We start from the raw sequence: 20453 nt of genomic DNA on the forward strand, positions 1-20453 counted from the left end.
ATGGAGGAGAAGGAGAAGAGATTACATTTATGAAAATAAAATTGGCTTCAAAGTAGACCCTTTGAGGTCCTCCAAAGTGATCTGGCTAATCTAGCAATACAAATCTTTATGAAGAAAATGTTAACCAAGTTGACAAAAAAAGGGATCCAGCAGCATTTCCAAACATCTCTGTTTTAGGGGTTGGAAAACATAATTGTAGCATAGCTATAGCCTTAGGCTTTGTCAAGTTTCAGATTTTGTGGGTGAGAGATTCTAAATGTCGGCTAATTGTCTACAGTGGATTATTCAGGGATGATGTTTTCAGACTACCTGAGTTTGCAGGCCTGTAATTTAGGATTCTTGTACGTCAAAGTTGTCTCTTCGGGTGTAAAATATAAAACGCCAATAATAGTGAGCTCTGTATGATTACTACCTGATGTTAAGAACAATGTGTGCTTTTCAGTTGAATAATAAGACATTACTTTTGAGCATTTACTGTTCAGCAACAATGCACATGTTGTGCATAAATCTGTTTTTACCTCTTTGATCTTGCTCTGTCTAGATCTCCCCCTGGATTACAAGTTCCCCAGGTTTTCTCCAGACAAGCCCTGCACCACTGGTTACTACCCCAGGCCTCCAGATTCTTTGCTGAAGATGTGCGGGAGCCTGTCATAAAAAAGAAATACATGTGTATATATATTAAAAAAATCAAGAGAAAAAGGAAAAAATGAAAAAGTTTGAAAAAAAAAAACAACAACCTCCCTTACCCCTCTGCCTCAGGAGAGGAATGTGCCTCCATTTTTTTGCCTGTAGTTTCCCACCTGATGACCCCCACCACCATCTGTGGAGCACAGGAAGCATACACTCCTCATCCATTCAGAGAAACCATGTGAATGTAAGCTACAGTATCTCTCTGTAATAACGCCTACATTTGAACGTCGTTTCGTGGTTTAGTGTACCGTATACGTGGAAATACGACAAAATAAGTACGCGTGTCTGCATACAGTAATAATAAGAGATGTAGTGTTATTGTGTGATGCCCCTCCCTTATTTTCAGTAGTAGATTGTTTTAAATTAATTCTTCAAACTTTTACGAAAAAAAAAGTGTACATTTTACCACCTGTTTTCCCTAAAGTGATTACCTCAAGAGTGTTATCTACTGTAAGCAAGCCCAAAAGGTCACAGTGTGTTTGTCCCTTAAGAATCCTTTGGAATCATTGTGGCAGTATTTCTGTATAACACTGTTGTTGTGAAGTCTTAATTTTTTTCAAATATAGTTTCACTGTATGCATTTTAGTAACCTTAAGATGAGGTTTAAGGTCTAATGTTCCCACTGTGTCAGTTTCGTGGAAGGTGTTGCTGAAGAGCTGGCACCACGCCGTCCTTTGTGTTGGCTGTTTCAAAAGACACAACCCTTGGGAAACAATAATAATAATAATGATAATAATAATGGATAATACAACTATGCTAGATGTTCTCTGTATTATTTTTGGTGCAACAGTGATATGTGCTCTTTGAGTGATTGTGTAAAAAAAAAAAAAAAGTGGACTACTTGTTCTTCGTTTATATGCAGTACCAGACTGAGATATGCTTTAACCGACTCCTGAATGGTTATTTTGTCGGTGTGCATAGACTGAAGTTGTGCCATAACATCGGAGGAATACTCAGTTTGGGACAAATCTATTAAAGCTTGCTTGTTCTCTGTCAGAGAAGATTGATATCAGGGTTTATCTCGGCACATGCTCTAAGTTTTTTGCATAACTTAGCACTGAGACGTACAAAACAGTTTAGTCTTAATAGCTGTAAAAGTCGTCACTAATTCAAGAATCACTTCCATGAGTTCTTGTATTTACCTAGTAGTAGTACTGTAAGAAAATACAAGTCTCCATCTATCTACTAACTGAGAACCAACCTTTGAACACAGTTGCACAGGTGCAAATTATATTTAGTCTACCCTTTCTAGAGTCTAATGTGTGCAGGTCCATATTTCTAAGATATAAAAATGGATAAAAGCAAACGTGCTATTGGATACAATTCTATGGTCAGTTCTTGGTATTTTCTACTGTTTTGGGTTTAATTCAGATTTTATTTATCCACAAGTTTAGGTGTGGAGGTCAGATATTTAACAATATGGGAAATGGTAACTAATGATAACCAACATACATTTATAACAATAACAAACCGTTACTTTTGAATCATCTGAACAAAACCAGAAAACAGTTTGACAATTATCCATGACTTTTACAGCCCAAGGCAAATTCCAAAACTCTTCCTTGGTATGCCAATTCATGTTACTTCTCAGATGATTTGGTGTCAACTGTTTTCTCAGTTTACATTAGCAAAAGAAGAACAATAGCCTAGTGAACATATGTCTTACAAATGCCCTCCACTGAATTATGATAGGCCTGTTGCACTCATATTGTGATTCTTTAGTTTCAGGGATATTGTAACATCCTGAATACTGAATGATTTTTAATGTCTCAGCTATTGTGGAATTTCAAATAAAAAAATCCACATCCACTTCTGCACACTACATAGCTGCAAATAAGCTCATTCTAAACTCCTATAACCTTCCAGCTGATAGATAAGCTAAGCCATCTTTGTGCTAAGATATGCTAAACATCCCAGACCTGCCTCAAAGCACACAGAGATGACACTGGTTTCAGTCTTCTCATTTAGTTCTAAGTAAATGGTTGAAAAGATGATTTCCCAAATTTGAAGTGTCCCTTTAAGATGACCACCATTTCACAAATGAAGAGGGAATATTTTGATAATAAGCTGCACATAGCTGTCACCGCGTACGTGAGATTGGTCATCCAAAGTGAATTATTACTTGTGCTGTGTGTGCAAGTGTTTTATGCATACAGCTGTTGTGATTGTACTTTTTTCTTTTCTCATCTGACCTTGAAAATTTGACATGCACATTTGCCTTATGTTGGATTAATTTGTGGTCTTAAGTCCTTGAAAACACAGGAAAAGTTTAATTCTGTTCAAGTGTTGAAGTACTGTCAATGAAATAAAATGTTATACAATTTTCTTACTAAAATGCTTCCTGGTTCTGAGTGTTCTTTAAAAAAAATTCAGCAAATAAAAACCTTCCAAGTCCATCAAACTTTAAAGAGGAACTATGCAAGATTTCCATCTAAATTAAACAGCTTCTGAGTTATTGTGATGGTTAAATTACTTGTTACAGGGAGAATGGCTGAAAACCAACCTTGCAAGATCAGCGTCCCCGACCCAGTGTCCCAGATCTTGTCTCGCGAGAAACATGGACTGCCTTACCGGACTATGAAACAAACACGCCCGGTAATCCGTAATCTCTTTATTACCCACCTCATTAGACATCACTCCACAGCAATGAGGTGTTATGACAGTGAAAATATGCAAATTCTCAATTCCCATCCCTACCAGAAACCATAGAGACAGCTGTAAAACATGATATATTTGTTTCTGTCATTGTGCATCACCAACAAATGATTTCATGATGTCTTTATCTAAACCATCAGTCCGTCTCTTCGACCTAATTCCATCTAGGCTATTTAAGGAAGTTTTACCTTTAGGTGGTAATTGTTTTTATCAGATGTAGTCATTCTGTCATTTATAGTCATTTATTAAGAGCCTTTGTCCTTTAAAGTAGCTAACATGTTCAAAAAGAAAAAGCATATTGACCATGGGTTTTTAGAAGGGACCTGTATCTAACCTTCTCTTCCACTATAAATTCCTGGAGAAAGCAGTAACCAGTTTGTAGTGTGACTTTCCACAGAACAATAGTTTATTTTAGGATTCAGGATTTATGCACAGAGACAGACAGTACTTGAGGAAGTTATAAATGACTTTCTCATCACTTTAGAGATAGAATTGCCCTGGCTCATATAGCATCACTGTAACAAATCTCTGAATTGTCTTTGATCTGGAAAAATCTTTTAACTCCCACATAAAACAAACTTCAAGGGTTGCCAATTCCCCCTAACATTCCCATAACTTTGCAAAAACACACGCATATCCTATGTCTATGTGTAAAAACTAGTCCGTTTATATATTACTTATGGGGTGGATTATTGAAAATCCTTAATATCAGTGCTCCCACACAACTCTCTTGAGTTGATCCAAAATGCTGATGTATGTGTACTGATGAGAACTTGGAGAGGAAACCACATTTCTCCAATATTAGCTTCTGTACATCCAGGAAACGAGCAGAATCAAATTACAATTCCTCCTGCTTATGTGAAAATCCTGTCTTACTATCTGGCCTGGTCTGGAAGGCAGACACCCTCTCCATGTTTAAGATAAGACTTCAAACTTTCATGTTTGATAAAGCTGTGATAGTAGCTGGCTAGGGCTGGCTCAGGCTTGCTTTGAACCCCTCTTAGTTATGCTGCTATTGGCCTAGGCTGCCCAGGGACTTCCCGTGATGCACTCAACTCCTCTTTCCCTCACCACTTGTTTGCATTCATATCCCATTAACACATGGTAGGCTAGTTACTTGACTTCTTCTCTATCTAGTAGTTTTGTGCTTCCTCGTCTCTTTCCTCTCTTATCCTCTTGGTTGTTCAACCTCCACATCTGTGGAGTTTGGATCCGTCATTCCAAGCCACCTATAGCCGCCGTGATCCCTCTCAACGCCCACTGCTGCTGTTATTGTAATATCTCTATAAGGAACTTTCATTGCTTTATGTTCACTTTCTTTCTGCTGTCTCTCTATTGTTCTCTCTCTACATCCACCTATAGAACCCAGTCACATCCAGGTTTTCTCCCGTTAAAAGGAAGTATTTCCTCACCTGTGTCATCATGGACTTTGGGACATGGTGGAATGTAAATATGTTCTATAGCTGCTCTCTATTAAAATAGTAGAGAAATGTACATCATGATCTGACACTACTGCCTTTGCTTGACTTTTACTGTGGCTGTGTGCACTTGAGTTGAAATGGTTTAAAGGGGAACACATGGTGCCAAACCTGAAACATGAGCTGGTTAACACCCATTCATGACAACAGATGAATTATATAAACTGGAAGAAAAGCAACAATGTTTATTTTTTAGGTATTTTATTTCATTATTTTCCCTTGTGTGTCCAAAGCAGTTCTACGACTCAGGCCATTGAACTGAGCTACAGGGTCAAAGCCCTGTCTCACACCAGTCCAGTCCCCCATTAGTGTAAAGCTGTTTCTGCCTTATAAAGACAAAGTGCGGTAGCTGTCAGTATTTTTTCTTACATACTGCTGATTCACGAAAATGTAATTCCGCATTAGGGGATGGTCAGCCTGAAAGCTGTGGTTTTGTAGCTTTATTTTATAACAGTATTTATGCATATAATATTTTATTGGTTTACAGTTTAAAGTGTAAATCCACAATTAATTGCTATATTTAGCAATGCCTGCTAATGTTTTAGGCTAAAACACATCACACTAAGGGAAAATGTGAAACTGAAATATCCCTGCAATAATTAATCACAACACTTCACTTTAGTCTCATTAATTAGCTTTGTTTGATAGCTTTTTAGAGCCATGTTGCAGTTGAGCATGCTGATATTTCATGTTTTATGAATCTGGCTCCACTCAGCCACTTAATAACTACAAGGTTGACAAAATAACTAATACCTAGAGCTGTCATGTTTCCCAGTGGCCCATTCAAGAAGTAGTACAACAAGTTCAGTTCCCAGTGTACTGACAAGCATTTTGTTTTATAGCTTATAATTACTGGTTTACATTAGGATGAAGAATGTCTTAATTTCGCTGTCAGATTACATTGTCCATCCAGCAGCCACTGGACATCAATGTAATGTCAAAAAAAAATTTAGATTTGGGGTTGAGTCTTGCCATATATGGACAGATTGTGGGTGTTATCTTCTGGTATTGTCAGAAGGTTTTTCTGTGTATGGTTCACATGTGGAGCAGCATCAAAAAAAGTTGTATGCGGGCCAGATTGAAGCCAGATTTGGGCCTGTATGCTGGGCCAAACAATATCATCGGAAGACAATAAAATTCTAGTTGTAAATAAAAATAGAGTTGGTGTCAAAATTGACACTGACATTTGGTAGATGGTGGGTTTTGCTCCACAGGAATGTCTGTGCTCCATGTCAAGAAGGCACTGGAAAACTGGTTACTTAGCAAGACAACTTTACCAACAAAATATCAATGTCAGTGTTGTAGGCTACGTCAAACTGACACTAGTGTTAGACGTCCTGATGTCCCTGTGAATTTTGGTCACCCAACATTCAACCAAATATCAGTGTCTGACTACGTTAGTGATCAGCTAAGTGCCAGCCAGGGATCATTTTAAAGGTTTTGGAAATGTATAGAAAACAAAAGTGACCAGTCTTGTCAAGTGCATCTGCCTTTTTAAGTTAAATTTTCACATTTTTGTCACATCTTTATGACCACCTAACCCGAGAATAAGTCAAGACTGAGACCAGAGCAAGACCAAGACAAGACCAAGACTTTGAGGGAGGCAAGACCAAGTCCAAGACCGAGACCAAACCAATGCAAGACCATTTTCAAGACCATTTCCAAGACCATTTCTGTTTTTAGTACAGTAGTCATTTACAATCATGTGGCTTGATATTTACATTAGGCTATTTGTCAGCTAAAAATAAAAGATAATTATATATAAAATCTATAGCATATTCAGTTGAAACCAAGTATGGATTCATTGAACAGAAGAACACAGAACCTTAAAGGGGACATATTATGCAAAACTCAATTTTTCATTGTTTTAGTATGTGTATTTGCGTATCCAGAGTGCCTCCTCACCCCTTAAACGTCAGTTTTGACAACTACGTCAATATTTTGTAAACTGCCATAGTCAGAAAATGTGTCTCTTAAAGCAGAAGTAAGTGATATATTTGTGTTAATATAAGTCTTAAATAGTTATATCTTCCGACAGCAATCACTTACATAGAGTGTTTGGACTGAAACACGGGTCTCTCAGTCCCTCTGCTCTGCTCTGAACCGAAGAGAAAACATTTATCGTATCCTACAGTTTTTATCCAATGAGGAGAGAGAACGGCATGCAGGGCTGTGTGTGCAGCCAAGGAACGCCGTGAATGTGGTGACGTAGGGACGAGGACTGTTATGGTGCGTTCAAGGAAACAGGTATTTTTCCGACCATGAAGTCGTACCAGTTCGATCTGGTACGAGTTCACCGGTCGGAAGTTACGAGTGGCCGTTATAGTGATTTTCACTGGTAAAACAGGTCGGAAAAACACGAGTGGGTTGCCTGAAACGCTACAAAGTCGTAAGTTGTGACTTGAAGCTGTAATTTACGATTTCAAAAGCCTGCCTGGAACGCAGCATTAGCGAAAACGACCGGACCACTCACTTCTGCTTTAACAAGCCGTTTTTAATTTCACCCGGCTTGTTACATCACAAGCCGGGTGATGTGAACATTCAAGCCCTCGCTCCCATGGTTACCTCAGCTACTAGAGCGAAGATTCTAAACCGACCGTTTAGAGCAGGGCTGTGAAACTGGTGTGTACATAGAGAACCCAGCTGTGCTCAATCTTTTGGTTTTTCTGACCAAAGCATGTTACTAACATTACTTTTAGACATCAAGGTACCATGTCAAGAAGCAGAAATGAGCAGAATATGTCCCCTTTAAGTATCCTATGTTTGACACTGGGACAACCAAGTTTTTCAGATACAAACATGTACTTTTGTGGAACAATTTTAATTATCTTAAAATTATCAAATTATATAAGGCTACATAAACCAAAGTGAGCGAGTGACAGAGAGACACATCTGGCTGTTAAAAAAAAAGAAAAAGAAAATAATTCCTGTCCATCTCGACTGAGATTAAGACAAGACTGAGTTAAAATGTAGTCAATTCCGAGACAAGACCAAGACCTTGAAAATGTGGTCTCAAGACCTGTAGGCCTACAAGGCTCTACCCGTAGGCCTGTCCAAATAGGCATAGTCTTTATGGGACTATAAACAATTTTTAAAAAACGTTTTTCTTTTTAAACTGACCATTGTCGACAGCAAAGATAACTAAGCAACCCTCAAAGACATTATTTACTAGTCCAGCTACGAAACATAGTAGCCTACTGAGAATTGTAGGCTAGGTTTGTATGGCACAGGTGTTGATGGAGCCTTACCTTAAATGTGTTCTCGCGAGAGGGTGTGTGGGTACCAGCAACCACAGGGCAGCAACTCATGAGCAAGTCAATGATACATCATAATGGTTTTGAATCTATCACTTTTATCATTCAAAACTACCTACAGTGTTAATTTCCAGACTTATCGATGTCAGTAATATAAAAAGTCAACCCGCCTACATTAGTTTTAGTAGTGTAGTATTGCAGCATTGTGGGAGGAGGGAGCTCACTTAATTCATTAGGTCTCCTTTAAGCCTCTCGCCCCTGCTGCCCCTCCTCACTCGCCAGCATGACGTTCCCTCAGCACTCACACATTCCTTCCCTCCGCTTCCCAACTCTGCCTCGTCTCTGAAAACTTTTCAACCATATTGATAACGTCTGGTTAAAAAAAAAAAAAAAAAAACACCACCGCCGAGACCAGAGGAGGAAATGGTAGAAGAGAGGACGGGAACACCGAGGAGTAAGCACCGCTTCTGACAGGTAACGTGAACCTCTTTTCCCCTTCACTGCTCCAGAGTCTTTCCGCGGCCGCAGCAGGAACAAGGCAACTTCTGTGCGCAGATTTCTTTTTGGATTATCAATAGGCTGCAATCGATACATTGATATTGCTGTTGGGGAAAAACACCTCATCGATTAGTAGAGGTCGATTCAAAAATATTAAACAGACGCTATCGTGTGGCATAGGTCATCTAATGAAACTGAAAGACGGACACCATGCACGGAAAAGTTAAAAAGTTTGACAAGAGTTAATGTAGGATCTTATCCACAAGAAGAAGCAGAAGATGGAGGAGTTGCCTCTGTGGCTTAAACCATGACACTCACTGGTGGTTTAGAGAGAAACCTCTGCTGTTAAAACTACCGTGAGACACTGTTTACTGACATATTGAAGTATTTGTGGGAATAACATAGTTTTAAGGACAGGAAGTTAGACATGGAGACAGTTGAGGCCCAGATGAAGGTAGAATTTGTTTTTTAAGTTTGCACTTTGGAAACTGATTACTCTTACAAAGACAATTCAATTCAGTTTTATTTTCTAATACACACTGTACTGTAATAATCCCATAATACATGGAGGAATGATAACATTGATACAAAAGTTTAAGGTCTAACTTATAGTAGCCTAATATAAGGATTGTGACACTGTAGAATGACTCCAGTGTAATGCTTTAACAAGTCCTTTGTTAATAGTGTTTCACAAACACCAAAGGAGCATGTGAATTATAATCTTATTCTATAAAATGGTGTTTTGCTGCCTGCTATACTTGAATGTGTTTATATTATCAAAATATGACTGGAACATCAACAAACAGATCAGTGAAGAACAATAACTTACTAATCGTTGTTGGTGGTTTTAATGCGAACACATGTGGATCTCACCAAGCATTCAGTACCGATCCATGACACTTGACTCATTTCAGTCACTATTCTACTGCACTAATGCCTCATGTTAAAGCTGCAACGAGCATAATCTGTTTGCATAATTGGCATTTGTCAAAGTTGTGTCGCAATCCTATAGTAAAATAACATCACAACTTCCCCACACCGCAAGGTCATGTTTCTGCTATTTGATTTACAATGACTTCAATCAGAGACAATGGCCACATCAGCACTTTAACCTGCATGTATTTTGCTTGATAAGCCATTTTGACACTTAATCTTTTTTTGTAACACAACCCAATTTGAATTATCTGTCATATTAATCAATTGAATGCCTTGGACCTTGGAGCCTCTAAAAGCTTAGGTGAGGCTGTGGCTGTATTGATATTGCAGCTGAGTAACTCTACAGACCTACTACGCACCCCTACCTAAATATTATCCATTGTATTTAGTTAAACAGCTTCAGGCAAGTCAGATGTAGATTCAGGCCTCTTCAGTAAAAAAAAAAAAAAAAAAAAAAGTTCCTCATTGTATAACACAGTCAGTCACAGATTCCCAGTGATAATTTAGTGCCTTGTGTTGGCCTCATAAGGTCGAATCTCATAATGAAACTTAGGAGGAGAAACATGTGAATGTTCCTCTTCGTGTTTATCAAGCACAACACAAACTATACACACAGCCTGGACAGCTCACACCTATTAGACCGGACTCCAGTCTAGACGTCGTTTAAATCACTACCAAATGGTTTTCCACCAGGCCTTTGCCAGAAGCTCCACTAAGGTCATGGAATTTACCCTCATGTTCGGAGCAGAGACTCTGGGCCAACTCTTGTCTTTCTGTTAAGCAAAGCAGTTTGGTTTTTTAGAGCTTGTTTCACTAGAGCAGAGTCGTGTTACTGCGGCGCTGGGCCTTTTATGACCTCCGGGTCTGCTGGTCTGGACATCTGGGTGTGCATGGCTAGACTTGTCTCACAATAGTGACTCAGAAATAAATCTTGGTTGGGGGGGTGGGGTAGGTGGGGGGGTGAATATGAGGTAACAGCGGGTGTTAGAGGTGCAACACAGCCGCCATGTGTAACGTCCGTGTGGTAAATGGGTTCTTTGATATTACCTAGAGATTGGAAGTTTTGCTGATGTTGTAACAACACTAACACAACTTTATATGTGACTGTATACTGTGGCTACTTTTTTTAACAGTGCGGCTCAATAATGGTCGACATCAGTATGGAAAGCCTGCATCATCAGAACTACAGCTGTATCTAATTATTCCAGGAATGCAGGGCTTTTGTGCAGAATATGGGCTGGCTTTCTCAAATCCTGCTCTTCCCCCCTCTTTTTCCCTCTCAGCTGAGCTCCTTCGGCAATGCCACGGTCTCCTCTCTGATGAGACGATGAGAACCCACACCCGTGGGGCCCCCACAGTCTTCTTCATAAGTCTGCTGTGGCCCCTGCTCGCCCTGGTGGCGGCGGCGGCGGCGGCGGCGGCGGCAGCAGCAGCAGCGACGGACGTGGACCCCAGTGGAGGAATCCCCTTCATGGGAGGCAACTATGAAGGGCATCCCATGTTGTACTTCAACAGGGGGGACGTGGAGGCGCTGCAGTACTCGGCGGCGGGGACTCATCGGGACATGGCCAGGAGGATCCGTGAAGCCGGGGAGACGATGCTGGAGCACCCCGAGGAGTACCTGCCCCCCTGGAGCCCCGCCGAGTTCAGCGCCCGCTGGAATGAGGTGTATGGAAACAACCTGGGCGTGCTGTCCATGTTCTGCCTGCTGTACCCTCACAGGGCCGGGGCCCTCAACCTGGCCAAGGACTACATGGAGAGGATGGCGGCTCAGCCTAGTTGGTAGATTTTCTGTCTTTTTTTTTTATTATTATTTCATCTATTTAATTGGACACAGTGAGATTTGAGGCCTGTTTTTCTTCTTAGAAAATCAAGAGCTTCGGCTACAGATGGTTCCTGATATCTCTCTCCACCCCTGTGTGTGTATCATCAGGGTATTAATGCTAAATCCTCTCCCCCTCCAGTCCCACTCACTTGAGTCCTCTCATTTCTCTCTGTATGCAGAGGCGCTCTGGTGAAGTTGCATTGTGGTCCGATAAGTCTGTGGTCCAGGAAATATGTTTAGCAGCTGTCTCCTGAACATGCACCCCCGATGAAAGGAAATGAAATGTTCAGATGTGTGCTGAATACCAGACTGGGACTGAATCCACTTTGTCCTAATTGTTAGCATTACCTAAAGCAGTGTTTCTGCATCTTACATAATATTCTTCGACTTTCTCAAATCATCTTCTATAAACATCACAGAGAAATGCAAACAGCCTATATGAATTTACTAATTTAATTTTCCAAAATTCCCTTTGGGGATTAATAAAGTAATTCTTATTTTTATTCCCATTCTTCTAAAAACTGAGCCTTAAAAACCAGCCATCAGGACTTCTGTAACTTTGTGATGTCACAACAAAGCGTCATTTCTCTCAGCCATGCTCCATACACCATCTTTCTAGACCCACTATTCAAATTGCAGTATATGGTTTCCCTGGGTGTTTACCTCTATTCAGTCACTCAGAAAACAGCCAGCCAATCAGAACAGATGCTCAGAGCCTCCTCTCTTCTGATTTGCTCGCTGAACTGTTGTTACTAGATCTCTAGAGAGAAGCCGGAGAGTGGAAATGTAAGATTCCACCCAGACGTTATTTGGAAATGTAAAGTCCGAACTTTTAAAAGAAAAATAATGTAACGAAGCCAAAAACATAGTTATAGTTCATCTCACGACCCTTGAGCGGGAACCACTGCTGCAGTGTGCAGTGTATATATAAAGAACCACAGGACGTCTGTGTAGCAATCCAAATAAATAAGATGTAATATAGAAATGTGTACAATGTAAACATGACATTATGGAATATATTAAATTCCAAATCAAGTTAGATCTCTTAGGTAATGAAACAGGATCTACCTCCAGGCACTTGTCATGCCAGTTAAGATTTTACTTTAGATGTGTAGAACTCAACAGTGGGACCTCGAGGGAGGGGGTCAGGGGTTTTGGCACTCAAGCACTATACTTACTTACACTATACTTAACCTGAGACCTGAATGTGTTCTGCAGTGTAACCTGGTAGAATATGTACTCGGCCGATCATTCAAGACTATATCGATGAGTGTGAGCGAGTGCGAACATCAGCTGCCTTCATTTAGAACTTTGTTGCTTTGTGCTGTTGACGTGGTGAAGCATGCGTTATTAGGTGTGAGGTTCCAGTGGTTGAACACAGCTGCAAAACACAGTCCAGTGTTTGGATCCTGTTTTTAATGTGGTGAGTAATTTTACTCATCAGCTGCTGAGAAGAGATGGAGAAGTAGACGAGGATAACTTTTATGAACAGGCTCTGCTGCTTTTAATGACATCAGCATTGACGAGCAATCAAACTGAGCTAGCTGGCTACTGTTGTGTTTTATTTTGACTGGATGTCTGTGTTGTATTTTTACTATTGTTTACTGAATGGTCCAAGACAAATGTCCCATTGGGACAATAAAGTCTATCCTATCCTAACATGCATTAGACTTTGTGAACCCTAAACTAAACAATAGTGAGTTCTTGATTGTTCACCTACACAGTAAACATACATATCCCTGTTTTAAGACAGCAGCTTTTTCAAAACAACAACTTTAGAGGATCTTAGAAGACATTAAGATGACTATTTTAATTTGCTATTCGTGCATATTCATGTTGAGCACTATTCCAAGCACCTCAAGGTGTTGGAGGAGGATGCAGAAGAAAGGCTCAGAGTCTCTGATCGATCAAGTAAATGTTGGATTTTGATTCCAGGGTTCGATGCTAGCTGCTTTGTTGTGACATCACAAAGTTACAGGAGTCCTGACGGCTGGTTTTAAGACTCTGTCTCTGAATACAGGCTGTGTGTATTTCTCTGTGGACTGAGACTTTGATACTTTCACAGTACTAATGTAGGACCTTGATATTTAAAACGCAGATGGACATCTACCTTTACACTGTGTATGTGACCTTTAATAATGCTTCACACCGTGTGAAGTGTGATCAACAAGTCAGCCGACTCCATCCATTCAGCCCATGTCTGGACAAGCATTCTGCTTTTCAGAGGCGGCCATGGACCTGGACCTTTAAGCTTGCATCAACTGTCAACAGTGCTTCCGTATTTCCCTAACAATTTGATTAAGTTCAATGAACATTAGTTCTGGCTGGCAAGTGCAAAATGGCTGAGAAGTGGATTACAGCCATTCACTGCTTCCAAGTTCTCCACAGCTTTTATTTAGAGGACTAAAGGAGTGAAGGTCTCAGAAATGATGCTTGGGGAACATTGCATACAGTGATGGTATCCAGGGTAACCTACTGTTCATTTACATACATTCACATCACCTCAAACAATGAACACTCAGTTGCTACCTACAGTGTAGTGACTTCTCTTTGGTAATACTTCAATCTGATTTTCATAAACATTCTGTTACTCACCTTTTAACATTTGGTGTCTGCAGATACAGAATATGTTCCTTGTATGATCTCATACTTAATCTAAATATGTTGAATAACTATAATCCTAATTCATTTGGCACTTTATGCTTTACAAACTACTCGCTCCAAATCCTGAAGTTTCGGAGACAATCTTCTCTACTTGTGCTTCTGTTCTACTACATTTTAGCATTCACCACTATCCTGTGATAGTCGTTAAAACTTTTAACATCTAAGTTTAAATTTAACAACTGTCTGACTGACTATAGAAGCTGTAGGATAAAAACAAACAGAGACCGTAGTTATGGTCATAAAAACAAAACTGTATTAAAAGTAGCCTGTTGTTGTTTTCATATATTATTTTTTTTTGGTAGTGATGGTGAAGACAACAAACATTTAAAACGAAACTAATCTTTATTACATTTTGAACAGAGACTTAAGATGAATGCCCTTGTGAAGAATCTTAGTGTAAAAAAAAAAAAAAAAAATACTTTTCTTCCTAAAAGAAAAACAGAGTACTTCATAGTAATTTAATGGAGTCAGGTTTTCAAAATATATTCAAAACAGACCATTCCATGCAAGTTTTTCAAAGAGTCATTTTCAACTCTTTGTTTTGATTTTTAATTTTATTATCAGATTGAACCCTTTTTCCTGAATCAAACACTTGAGGAAGGAAATGTGAAAATGAACGGCTCCATCAGACCACTTAGTTGTTTCCTGTGTTCTGGATAGACCAACCTACTCCATCTCGAATTCACTGGCAAGTTGTATTCTGTGAATTTATTTAATTTAAACTAGGGTATCGGGTACCAAGTTAACTCTGGTTTTGGCTGAAATGTGGGACAATCCCCACTCTTGCAGGTACCCCACCCCCTCTCCTCCCTCATGCAGAGAGGGAAGGGGGGTGGGGGTGGGGGTGGGGGTCCAGCAGCTTAATCCTTCTCATTTTGCTGCACGGCCACTGTGTTCCCTTCAGCTATTGAACAGAAAAGGAAAGGGGATTTTCCAGTGGCTTATTCCTCGGGGTTGGGTGGGGCGGTGGGCTGTGTGTGTGTGTCGGGGGGTTTAGATGGCGCGGTGTTGTACATTTTTTACAATATCATTACATGTGCCACAGTGCAGAAACGAGAAGCCACCGAGCATGTGTTTTCACGTCTTAACAACACACTGAGTTTTCTCCTTGGCCGCACTTTTATTATGGTCACTGAACCTCTGAGGGCTTCTGCAGCGTGGCTCCAGGAATCAGTCAGCTGTGGTATTCATGACCTTCAATTATGTCTGCAGCGGCTCCACAAACCATGTTTCGATGGGGAACTTCTACTTTGTGGCATATTGGTGCCTGGTCCGTTTCTCACCATTTTTTTTTTCACAGTCTGCAAACATGCTGAAGTGAGACTTTGTGTGCTTTGGAATAATGCAATATACAGTGGAGCGGTGACTTGGCAGTTAGTGTATTACACTTTTCCGTTTTGCCATATGAGCAAACTGCAGCATAAAGAAGTTTAATCCCTTCGCATGACGAGGCAGGAAGCGATTTTCAAATAAACGTCAGCTGCCACTTAACAGGGGGAAACTGTTTGACCGACATCAAATAGAGGAACCTGCTCAAATATCACTGACGTACTTTATCACGGCTTTAATTACTGCTACGTTAATGGAGCAGGTGTAAGTTCAGAGAGTTGCTCAGGAGTCAGGCTCAACAGAAAGCTGAGGTAAAGTAAACTAAGTCAGTCCCAACTGGTTTTCAGAGTTGGAATCAAGGCGCACAGCAATGTACAGGTTCTCCCTGTCAAATCACAATACAATTAAAAGTAGCTCAGTCAAAATATTATTTAAGTTAAACTACTAAGGTATTTGCTTAGAAAAATACTTAAATATAAGTGTTCATAAAGGAATGAACAACATTTCCTCTAGACTGGCAAATAGACAGTTGATAATGCTAATGCTGGCTATGTAGCTGAGGCAAAACTTATAGCAAACTACAAAATATACTCATTAAATGTTACTATTACAACTAAACAACACCAACATCACAATAAGAGCAGAAGCTGCAGTAAAGACAATGAAAACATTTTTTTCTTCTTTTTTCCCTATTCCATTTAGACAAGGATGGTAAAACAGAGTACCACATTAGTCTGATTCACATTCCCTGGAAGCTCAGTGCACTGCAACTGAAGACGACGCAAATAGATGTAATTCAAGCAACTTGAGAAAACATCAATTTGATGATGAGCTCATAACACAATTGTTTCCATGGTCACTCAAAGTGTTGAACCTGGCTGGGATGAACTTTGTTCAATGCCCAGCTGTGACTCAATAAATCAAAGGTATGCATCACTTGAGTTGATCACTTCTTTTGAAGTTATTTCTTGCCTGAATTCCAGTAGTGATAGTGAGAAAGAGACGAGAACAGAGTGATGATATGCAGCAGAGGGCCACAGTGGCCACTGGGATTAGGACTATGTGGTACATCCACTACAGAAGTGATACAGGCAGCAGAGGTTACAGCCAACAGCTGGAAAGATTATATTAGAAGAGAGTGATGGAGGTGTTCTCGGAGGACAGTGTAACAAAGTCTCACACTGGCGTGTGCTGATGAAAATGGCAGGGTGGTGAGGTCAGCTGGCAGCGTTAACCCTAACCCTAATGGCTGTTCCAGGATGCTACTCTCTGTGTTTACTCTGAGTCAGTCTCAAGAGACAAGCATTACAAATGATTCATGTAAGAATCATGCTTCCTTGGAAAGCTGAAGGAGGCGCCCACAGCTCGCTCTAACACATGTCGGCATGGGTGATACCCAGAATCTATCTATCTATGGTCAGTCCTGCTCAGTTTTTCCAAATAATACATAATTATATTAGTATTAGTAGTATTAGTAGTATATATAGTATTAGTATTTTATATTTCAGATAGAAGTGATGGTATGGTTTTACAGCCATTCCTTAAAAAGAAAATAGAAAGGCTCGCACACCGCAGGGCTCCTGAATGCAGTCCATTTAATGTCAGGAACAATGTAACGTTTCGAGCAAAAGCTCTTCGTTGTCTGACGAAGAGCTTTTGCTCGAAACGTTACATTGTTCCTGACATTAAATGGACTGCATTCAGGAGCCCTGCGGTGTGCGAGCCTTTCTATTTTCTTTTTAATGCTTGTATATTTTTGGCTCAGCACCTGCCCAAGCTTTTGGTACGGATGTGCGTGTGACCTTCTCTTTTTTATTTACAGCCATTCCTACAATGTAGCTGTCATTTTTCACTTGTCAAAAACAGCTAACATATGGCAAAAGAAAAAAAAGTATGAAAAATATTGCACATGGCATTAAATATTAAGATATTTGACATTATTTGACATTTTGGCCTAAGTCTAGCATGGTAAAAAAGACAAAAAGCACATCCAAAATGCAGTAGGTGCTAGCATGACCACAATGGTCGTATTCATGGAGAATATGCCATCTGAAAACATATTGTAATTCACCTCTAATTTTCATAATACAGAAAGTAAACTATAATATCATGTGTCACTTCTTGAAGTCTCAGTGAACAGCAGCTCTGTTGCCATGTTGGGAAACAGACCCCAACATGGCAACAGTTGTATATCAACATGACGTCATTTCGGTTTCATCACCACATCTGAAGTTAATTTCTTTTTAATTAAAGCGGCCGCAGTGATTAGAGATTACCTCGCACTTTTACCTTTTTACAACAGCACCACTTTTACAGAAGTCAGCGTTCTCTAAACCCAACACCTGTCGACCAGGAGAGCCTCTGCACACGTTGCGCTTTTTTTTTTTTATATCTCTTTTTTTCTTACCTCTTTATTGGTGCAGCTGTATTTGTGGTGTGAAATAAAATGCTACTTAACATCTGTATTTTCTGCTTTCACAGTGAGTGGATGTTTTACAGCCGTGTTTAAAGCTGATTAATACGTTTTGCACAGGAAATGTATTTTTGTTCACAATTGCAGCGTTTCGGTTTTATTTTAAACTTTCCCACCTGCCTGCTGCTGCTGCTGCATGTGTATCTGCCTTCACTTCACCATCAGTGTTTGTGTTGTGGTTTTTTGTGTTGCAGGCTGGTCAAAGACGCCCCGTGGGATGAGGTTCCTCTGGCGCACTCTTTGGTCGGGTTCGCCACCGCTTACGACTTCCTGTACGAGTACTTGAGCAAGGGCCAGCAGGAGCGGTTCCTCCAGGTGATCGGCAACGCGTCGCGCCTGATGTACGAGAAGTCCTACGTCCGCGGCTGGGGGTTCCAGTACCTGCACAACCACCAGCCCACCAACTGTGTGGCGCTGCTCACAGGAAGCCTGGTTTACATGACCCAAGGTCGGTGACAAATTTGATACGTATATGTTTTTTTTAAATAACGATGCTACATCCACATATCCACATGATGTTTTTAGTATCAAATGTTGGACCATTAGCTTCATTCAACATTCACCCTGTTTATCTCTCAGCAGATTTTTCTACAGCAGCCTTTTAAAGGTTTTATGACAGATTTAGCAACTTTATGGAGCATGTTTGCCACTTTTCCCTTTAGAGAGAAGCCAGAACTTCTCACGTCTTTACCATTTCATTTGACCATTTAACTTGATTTTATGTTGCTCACTTGGACGAGTTTAGTCATTACATGATTTATTGTGTCGGGGTCTTCTGTATTAAAAGTAATTCTGACGATTTAAGGTCATAGACCATGAAGTGCCACCGTTGAAATGACCGCCTACATAGAAGCTCAGTGGATTCACAGGTGGATTTAGACTGAAATCAGTTTGAATAAGAAAAAACTACCCAGTCAACGTCAGTTCAGCAGAGTGTGACGTCATTTAAATGCTCATATCAACATTTTAGTGGTTTTTGCTTGACATTTAATAGAACAAATCCCTTTTCCAGAGCTTTCAGTTACATTTCATGTCCTGTCAATGGATCCTTAGTTTCAGTTCATATGTATTTTACACTTTTATCCGTTCATTAACAGACAAATATGTTCTCCCAGTCTCTGTGTCTCTGCCACTAATTAATATTAATTGTAATTCTAAAAAACTAACTTCATAGCATTGGGAATAAAAATTGGTGTGTACGTCTGTGCTCATCAGATTAAAGGGAAGAATCCTCACTGTGTTTCTGTAGTGACGGTTCCTCTCTATCACTGATAGTGTCATGTCAGTTTCAGGAGCTCCTTCTTAAACTTCCATTTAGCCTACATCATATCAGTAATCTAAGCTTGTAAAATTTCTGACTCAATAAAGATTCAAAGAGTAAGAAGGTTTACATTTATATTAATAATAATAATAATGATAAAAAATGCATACAGCTTGTATTCAGAAACTGAGCCTTAAAGGGATAGTTCAACATTTTGGCAAATTGGCCCATTGCCATAATTGCTATAGTCATAGCAGTAGGTTCGTTACCTTTAATTGTAGGTGTAAGCTATTTTTAGTACAGCGGAGCGCAGCAGCAGGCTGCTCAGAGCTACGCTATGGAGGCTAAGGGAATTTCTTGGTTTCCCTCATCAAACTCATCAAATACAAAATCCCAAAACTCCACAGCGCTTTTGTAGACAAGTTGTGAGCTGCACAACCACCACGCTATGAGATAATGACGGAACGATACGAAACGGAGCCGTTTTCGAGGTAAATTCATACAAAACCGCTGATGCGCGTTGCGTTCAGGGACAGTTTTTCAGCAAGCAGTCTCCGTATTTACCCTGTATTTACCTCGAAAACGGCTCCGTTTCGTATCGTTCCGTCATTATCTCATAGCGTGGTGGTTGTGCAGGTCACAACTTGTCTACAAAAGCGCTGTGGAGTTTTGGGATGTTGAATTTGATGAGTTTAATGAGGGAAACCAAGAAATTCCATTAGCCTCCATAGCGTAGCTCTGAGCAGCCAGCTGCTGCGCTCCGCCGTACTGAAAATAGCTTACACCTACAATTAAAGGTAATGAACCTACTGCTATGACTATAGCGATTATGGCAATGGGCCAATTTGCCAAAATGTTGAACTATCCCTTTAACATGAGCTGTCAGGACTTATGTAACCTTCTGATGTAGCAACAACTTTGTCCATGCCCCAAGCCCCGCCCACCTGTACCATCAGACCATGCAGGATCTGCTTTCTCAGAGTGTTTATCTAAAAAACAACAACCTTGAGCCAATCAGAACAGAGGCACACATCCACTCTTGTGATTGGTTCAATAACCTGAGAGAAAAGATGTGAAACTACACGTTAAACCACAGATACAGCATATCCTCTCATGGATCAACACTGCAGATAAAGCAGAGAGTGCAAAAGATGGACTTGTGATGAACCATTGTCAGAGTGAGACTCGTCAGTACTCAGTCTCAGTTTGCTTATGAGAGAAACTGACTGGAATTTCAGTGGTGTCAGCCTGAGGTTATATCTGCCATCTCTGTTCTTAATCCTTTGTAATTGCTCTCCAGACAAAGTTTTCCCCAACTGTCACATTCTCCTTTTAAGAAAGAGTTATTTTCTTTTTCTGCAGCGTTTCCTTTGTGGGATCTGATTCCCTG

At 40.2% G+C, this 20453-nt stretch overlaps 2 protein-coding genes across 2 annotated transcripts in view; both read left to right on the forward strand.

Moving 5' to 3' along the window:
* The window catches only part of nt5dc1 (5'-nucleotidase domain containing 1), a 68295-nt gene extending 65276 nt beyond the window's left edge, over positions 1-3019 (forward strand). The window contains exon 12 of the mRNA XM_084000594.1: positions 542-3019. Within this exon, the coding sequence (XP_083856720.1) occupies positions 542-654 (113 nt within the window). The 3' untranslated portion in view covers positions 655-3019. The remainder of the gene's footprint in view (positions 1-541) is intronic.
* A 5342-nt stretch (positions 3020-8361) lies between these two features.
* Positions 8362-20453, forward strand: part of dse (dermatan sulfate epimerase) — a 29276-nt gene continuing 17184 nt past the window's right edge. Inside the window, exons 1-3 of the mRNA XM_084000387.1 lie at positions 8362-8551; positions 10795-11293; positions 17997-18250. Of these exons, the coding sequence (XP_083856513.1) occupies positions 10839-11293; positions 17997-18250 (709 nt within the window). The 5' untranslated portion in view covers positions 8362-8551; positions 10795-10838. The remainder of the gene's footprint in view (positions 8552-10794; positions 11294-17996; positions 18251-20453) is intronic.

This window comes from Trachurus trachurus (genome assembly GCF_905171665.1).
Source record: "Trachurus trachurus genome assembly, chromosome: 24".
Classification (NCBI taxonomy): domain Eukaryota; kingdom Metazoa; phylum Chordata; class Actinopteri; order Carangiformes; family Carangidae; genus Trachurus; species Trachurus trachurus.